Source organism: Salmo trutta, chromosome 31 (genome assembly GCF_901001165.1).
Source record: "Salmo trutta chromosome 31, fSalTru1.1, whole genome shotgun sequence".
NCBI lineage: Eukaryota > Metazoa > Chordata > Actinopteri > Salmoniformes > Salmonidae > Salmo > Salmo trutta.
The window spans coordinates 7528441-7535856 of NC_042987.1; the positions used below are offsets into that span (position 1 = coordinate 7528441).

Here is a 7416-nt window from a genome sequence, read left to right on the forward strand (position 1 = left end):
TGCCAGACTGCCCAGACTGTCCCGAGCTGCCAGACTGCCCAGACTGTCCCGAGCTGCCAGACTGCCCAGACTGTCCCGAGCTGCCAGACTGCCCAGACTGTCCCGAGCTGCCAGACTGCCCAGACTGTCCCGAGCTGCCAGACTGCCCAGACTGTCCCGAGCGGCCAGACTGCCCAGACTGCCCCGAGCGGCCAGACCGCCCCAACAGCCTGGAACAGCCAGCACCTGAGCCACCTCCAGGATAGGTGGGTTGGGGAGGGAGGGTGTAGCACAGTGCCGTCGGTGACGGCAGCCACCCTCCCTTCCCTCCCTTATTGTTTAAGGGTTAGTGTTTATGGGTTTTGTTGGGGATTTTGTTTGTTGGTGTTTTGCTTTGTGGTTAGGTGCATTCCGGGGTCTGCACCTTGAGGGGGGGGGTACTGTCACGTCCTGACCAGCAGATGGAGCTGTTGTAGTAGTTTGGGGGTCAGGACGTGGCAGTCTTGTGTGTTTGAATGTTCTCTGTGTCTTGTGACTCCTGATCAGGAACAGCTGGGGATCGTTGTTCCTGATTGGGAGTCATATATGTAGGAGTATGTTTGTCACTGGGGGTTGTGGGGAATTGTGGTGAGCACTGCTTTTTTTGGTTTAGCCTGCTACCCTGTCGTATCGTGAGTACTGTTCATTGTTTTGTTTATTGTTTTTTTCCAGTGGATACTTTACTTGTTTTGTTAATTAAAGAAACATGAGTGTCCACACTTCTGCTGCGCCTTGGTCCTCCTTTCAAATCCACGATGGATATTGTGACAGTTGTTTAATGCTTTGTAAAGTAGCTGTGATGTCTACACTCTCTGGTTATCAGGGGCATAATGACAGTTGTATAGTAAGGAGAATGGATTATCCAGGACACTGAATGTCATTTTTATGAACATAAATGTGTTGATAGGTGTTTTAAAATACTTCTCCATCTGTCTTCCTCTCCTCCCTTCACCCACACTATTTTCTGTCTGTACTGTCCATTATCCCTTCCCCATCTCTTCAATTTCTTACCTCAATTTTCCCTTCTATTTTTCTCCATCATTCCCTCTCTTTCTTCAACCTCCCTCTCTCTGTCTTTATCTACCTTCTCCCTCACATGTTCTCCCTTTCTCCTCCCTACTCCTCTACTCTTTATTCCCAAACTTTCTCAATAACCTCTCCTCCCTCTGTCTCCCTTTCCCTATAGGTGTGTAGTACACTGACCCTGCCTGTGATAGGCTAGGAGTCAGACCGTGACCACCAGGGCCATGATTGGCTCCCTGGGCCCCAGTGTGTGGTCCCTGACGCTGTGGCGGTGGGTGAGTCTCTGGGGGCCGGCCCTGCTACTGGTTGCCATTATAGCCCTGCTGCCAGGTAGTTGCCAGGCGTGCCCGCCGCGGTGCGAGTGCTCGGCCCAGATCCGGTCAGTCTCGTGCCAACGGCGGCGCCTCACCGGCATCCCAGAGGGCATCCCTACGGAAACCCGCCTCCTGGACCTCAGCCGGAACCGGCTCCGCTGGGTCGAAATGGGCGACTTGGCACCATACCCGCACCTTGAAGTGGTGGACTTGAGTGAGAATCTCATTGCCACGCTGGAGCCCAATGCGTTCGTCAATCTGCAGAGCCTCCGGGTGTTACAGCTGAGGGGAAACCAGCTGAAGCTGGTACCCATGGGGGCCTTCGCCAAGCTGGGCAACCTGACCACGCTGGACCTGAGTGAGAACAAGATGGTGATTCTGTTGGACTACACCTTCCAGGACCTGAGGAGTCTGAGACATCTGGAGGTGGGAGACAACGACCTGGTCTACATTTCTCATAAGGTAAGCTGTTATCCATCTGTTTTCCAAGTACTTTCTCTAACCTTTTATTGATTATATTATGTTTCCACAAATGGCACTCACATCTAATCAAGTTCAATCTGATTGTATTTGAAGGCCTTTTCTGGTCTGCTGGGGCTGGAGGACCTGACCATTGAGCACTGCAACCTGACGTCCATCTCTGGCCAGACATTGTCCTACCTACGCAGCCTGGTCACTCTGCGATTACGGCACCTCAGCATCGCCGCACTAGAAGACCACAACTTCCGCAAGCTTAACAACCTGCGGGGGCTGGAGATCGATAACTGGCCCTATCTGGAGTACATCTCCCCGCTCAGCTTCCAAGGCCTGGACCTGTCCTGGTTGTCCATCACTAACAGCAACATCACCTCCGTCCCCTCGTCCTCCTTCAGGAACCTGATCCACCTCACTCATCTCAACCTGTCCTTCAACCCCATCACCACCCTGGAGCCCTGGGCCTTCAGGGACCTGCTGAGGCTCAAGGAGCTGATCATGGTGAACACGGGCCTAGCTACGGTGGAGCCCCACTCCCTGGGAGGCCTCAGACAGATCCGGGTCCTCAACTTCTCCTCCAACGAACTCCAGACCCTGGAGGAGGGATCGTTCCACTCTGTCAACAGTCTGGAGACGCTGCGGGTGGACGGGAACCCGCTGCTGTGTGACTGCCGTCTGTTGTGGATCCTGCAGAGACGCAAGACCCTCAACTTTGACGGCAGGGTGCCCGTGTGCGCTGGGCCGGAGGAGGTGCAGGGGTATAGCCTCAGCACCTTCACCGACTCAGCGCTCTTCGATCACTTCACATGCCAGAAGCCCAAGATACGCAACCGCAAGCTTCAACAGGTAAGAGTTATTATCCCACTTTGCTGTACACGTAAGCATAATGTAACTACAGTGTAGGTACACATTGATATGTAGTACTTACAGCTTTGTTGCCTGTTTCAGATTTGTGACTAATACTTTATTCACGAATTAATTTATATATTCATTAATTCATTCATCCTTTCATTCATTCCTCTAAGGTGACGGCTCGTGAGGGCCAGCCAGTGAGTTTCCTCTGCAGTGCCGTGGGAGAACCCGCCCCCAACATCATGTGGATCTCCCCTCAGCGCCGAATAATCACAGCCAAGAGCAATGGCCGCATCACTGTCCACCCAGGAGGGACGCTAGAGATCCGCTATGCCCAGGTCACCGACAGTGGCACCTACATGTGCATCGCCAGCAACGCCGGCGGCAACGACACCTACTTTGCCATGCTCACCGTCCGGGGCGCGCCGCTGGATACCGCGTCGGCTTTCTTTGCCAACCGCTCGCTGTACGGCGGCGAGTTCTTCAACGACACAAACCTGAACAGCACGCGCGTCTTCCTCAAGTTCACCCTGGACCTGACCACCATTCTTGTCTCCACGGCTATGGGCTGCATCACCTTCCTAGGCGTGGTGCTCTTCTGTTTCCTGTTGTTGTTTGCATGGAGCAGGGGGCGGGGCCAGCGCAAGAACAACTTCACAGTGGAGACCCCTTTCCGGAAGGCCGAGGGGCCTGCGGCCACGGGTAGTGCCGGAGGGGCCCGGAAATTCAACATGAAGATGATATGAAACAACGCAGCCAAGGGCCAGACGGGGGAGGCATAAGCATGTCCCGGAAACGTGTTTGACAAAACACACAGCGCTGACTCGCAAAGATAAAAAAAAATAATAATAATAATAATTAATCCATACAGTATTCACACATGGCATGGCCAGATTCGATTTGATGATGACCTTGATCTCACCAACTCTTACTGGTTTTATTCAGCTTGTGGTACAAATGTGTATATAAGATAATTATAAGAATTTTCCAGTGAAAAAATATTGTCATTGAGCTTGATAAGAATTATAGAAGTTAAGAATTTAGTGTGATCTTTTACTGGGTGATTACTGTGTTGTGAAATGCTTGTAGTTATGTCTATCTCACAGGAAGTGACATCACAGGAAGTGAAAAGGACTTCCTGGAAGCTGTGTACTTGTAGTGGTCATTGCACAGAGGGCACGGAGAGACGCGGCCATCAACTTATCACAGTATTTGTAGTCTTGCTTTCTTAAATTCTGCCTTTTTGAGAAATATTGCAATAGCATGTAAATATTGCAGTTTAAAGTCAGTTGTATAGTAAAAAGATTATAGTATTGAATAAAAACAAGCCATTTTTGTAAGACATTTGGATATGATTTCCATTGTCACATTTATAAGACAGCATCAAGGCCACAGCTGAACTGAGGAAGGATGTGCTGAGACAAGGACTCCAGAAAGACATTGAATCGAAGTGAAATTAATACAGAAAATTACTTCAATCATTTGACCCTTTCAAATTCATGTCAAAAAAGATCAGAAGAAACATAAAGAAAAACATGAAAAGAAAGTATATTCTGACCATATATTCTAAATTGGGCCCACTTTACTTTCAGACGTGACCGTTTGCAACAAGGTTAGCTGTGTGAGTTGGAACAAAGCCACTGGCCAACGGTTGTCATGACGGCCCGACGCCCCAAGGGTTTGGTTGGGAAGCTTAACCCATTGGGCACGGGCCGCACGGTAATCATGACAACCAATACACAGGCCAGTGCAGCAGGGAGTAGTGGGGTCAGTGGGACAAGGGGAGAGGGAGTATGTTTATGCATCCTCTTTCTAACCTTCGAATAATACTACTACCATACCCCTGCAGGATGTGGGGAGAGGGAGGTGGAGAAGGGAGTGTATATGCACCCTATCTCTAACCTCCCTCTAACCCTGCTCCCATCTGACTGCCCTTGGCTGTGCTGGGACAGAACTGACCTCCACACAGCTGCCAGGGGAGCAGCATGGAAGTCACGACACATTCAGAGTCACATGCAGTGCAGAACACAAACTCACTTTTAGACATGCAAGCATGCACACAAATGTTCACAATCCCATGTTCGCACTCATTCACAAGTGCACAGAACCTTTTCTCAAGACAAACACAAAGTCATATAGAGGGCAAACACACACACAAACACATACACACAGTTGAAGTCGGAAGTTTACATACACTTAGGTTGGAGTCATTAAAACTTGTTTTTCAACCACTCCACAAATGTCTTGTTAACAAACTATAGTTTTGGCAAGTCAGTTAGGACATCTATTTTGTGCATGACACAAGTAATTTTTCCAACAATTGTTTACAGACAGATTATTTCACGTATAACTCACTGTATCACAATTCCAGTGGGTCAGAAGTTTACATACACTAGGTTGACTGGGCCTTTTAACAGCTTGGAAAATTCCAGAAAATGATGTCATGGCTTTAGAAGCTTTTGATAGGCTAATTAACATCATTTGAGTCAATTGGAGGTGTACATGTGGATGTATTTCAAGGCTTACCTTCAAAATCAGTGCCTCTTTGAAAAGTGCAAATCAATCCCAGAACAACAGCAAAGGACCTTGTGAAGATGCTGGAGAAAACTGGTACAAAAGTATCTATATCCACAGTAAATCAACATAACCTGAAAGGCCGCTCACTGCTCCAAAATCGGCATAAAAAATCCAGACTACGGTTTGCAACTGCACATGGGGACAAAGATCGTACTTTTTGGAGAAATGTCCTCTGGTCTGATGAAACAAAAATAGAACGGTTTAGCCATAATGACCATCGTTATGTTTGGAGGAAAAAATGGGAGGCTTGCAAAACGAAGAACACCATGCCAACCGTGAAGCACGGGGGTGGCAGCATCATGTTGTGAGGGTGCTTTGCTGCAGGAGGGACTGATGCACTTCACAAAATAGATGGCATCATGAGGCAGGACAATTATGTGGATATATTGAAGCAACATCTCAAGACATCAGTCAGGAAGTTAAAGCTTGGTCGCAAATGGGTCTTCCAAATGGACAATGACCCCAAGCATACTTCAAGATGTGGCAAAATGGCTTAAGGACAACAAAGTCAAGGCATTGGAGTGGCCATCACAAAGCCCTGACCTCAATCCTATAGAAAATTTGTGGGCAGAACTGAAAAAGCGTGTTCGAGCAAGGAGGCCTACAAACCTGACTCAGTTACACCAGCTCTGTCAGGAAGAATGGGCCAAAATTCACCCAACTTATTATGCGAAGCTTGTGGAAGGCTAACCGAAACATTTGACCCAAATACTAATTCAGTGAATGTAAACTTCTGACTTCTGGGAATGTGATGGAAGAAATAAAACCTGAAATAATTCATTCTCTCTACTATTATCCCAACATTTCACATTCTTGAAATAAAGTGGTGATCCTAACTGACCTAAAACAGGGACTTTTTATTAGGATTAAATGTCAGGAATTGTGAAAAACTGAGTTTAAATGTATTTGGCTAAGGTGTATGTAAACTTCTGACTTCAACTGTATATATATATATAGTCTAATGCACTAACACACACACACACACACACACACACACACACACACACACACACACACACACACACACACACACACACACACACACACACACACACACACAGTTTACAGGATAGCATTCTAGCAATACTGTATGTACAAACATAAATCCTTTATGAAGCTACTAATGTACAGTTTTCATTGTAAAGCAAAAGCATTAGATTAGTGCTGGAAGTTCTCGTATCCTACAACGGATAGCAGTAGCTGTATGATACATGCGCAAGTATCGTGATCATTGTTAAAACCATTACCATTTTTGTGAGCTATCATAATCATCATACGACCATCTGCTGTAGTTTAGCTGGCAGAGTGGCGTAGACAACCAGATAGATAGGGGGACACCGCCCTATTATCACTCACAACACTATAGAGCTATAGTATTTACAACAGCCCCCTATTATCACTTATAACACTATAGAGCTATAGTATTCATAACAGCCCACTATTATCACTCAAGACACGACTGAGCTATAGTATCCAGAACAGCCCCCTATTAACACTTATAACACTATAGAGCTATAGTATTCATAACAGCCCACTATTATCACTCAAGACACTACAGAACTATAGTATCCAGAACAGCCCCCTATTATCACTCACAACACTACAGAGCTATAGTATCCAGAACAGCCCCATATTATCACTCACAACACTACAGAGCTATAGTATCCAGAACAGCACCCTATTATCACTCACAACACTACAGAACTATATTATCCAGAACAGCACAGCCTCCTATTATTACTCACAACACTACAGAGCTACAGTATCCATAACAGCCCCCTATTATCACTCACAACACTACAGAGTTATGGTATCTAGAACAGCCCAGCCTCCTATTATTACTCACAACACTACAGAGCTATAGTATCCAGAACAACCCCATATTATCACTCACAACACTACAGAGCTGTAGTATCTAGAACAGCCCAGCCCCCTATTATCACTCACAACACTACAGAGCTATAGTATCTAGAACAACCCCATATTATCACTCACAACACTACAGAGCTATAGTATCCAGAACAGCCGCCTATTATCACTCACAACACTACAGAGCTATAGTATCCAGAACAACCCCATATTATCACTCACAACACTACAGAGCTATAGTATCATGAACAGCACCCTATTATCACTCACAACACTACAGAGCTGTAGT

At 46.8% G+C, this 7416-nt stretch overlaps 1 protein-coding gene across 1 annotated transcript in view; it reads left to right on the plus strand.

Annotated features, from left to right (window-relative positions):
- LOC115169410 (leucine-rich repeat and immunoglobulin-like domain-containing nogo receptor-interacting protein 3) overlaps positions 1-4209 on the plus strand; it is a 58994-nt gene extending 54785 nt beyond the window's left edge. Inside the window, exons 2-4 of the mRNA XM_029724992.1 lie at positions 1205-1817; positions 1932-2675; positions 2855-4209. Coding sequence (XP_029580852.1) covers positions 1266-1817; positions 1932-2675; positions 2855-3427 — 1869 coding nt within the window. The 5' untranslated portion in view covers positions 1205-1265 and the 3' untranslated portion in view covers positions 3428-4209. The remainder of the gene's footprint in view (positions 1-1204; positions 1818-1931; positions 2676-2854) is intronic.
- The last annotated feature ends 3207 nt before the right edge of the window (positions 4210-7416 follow it).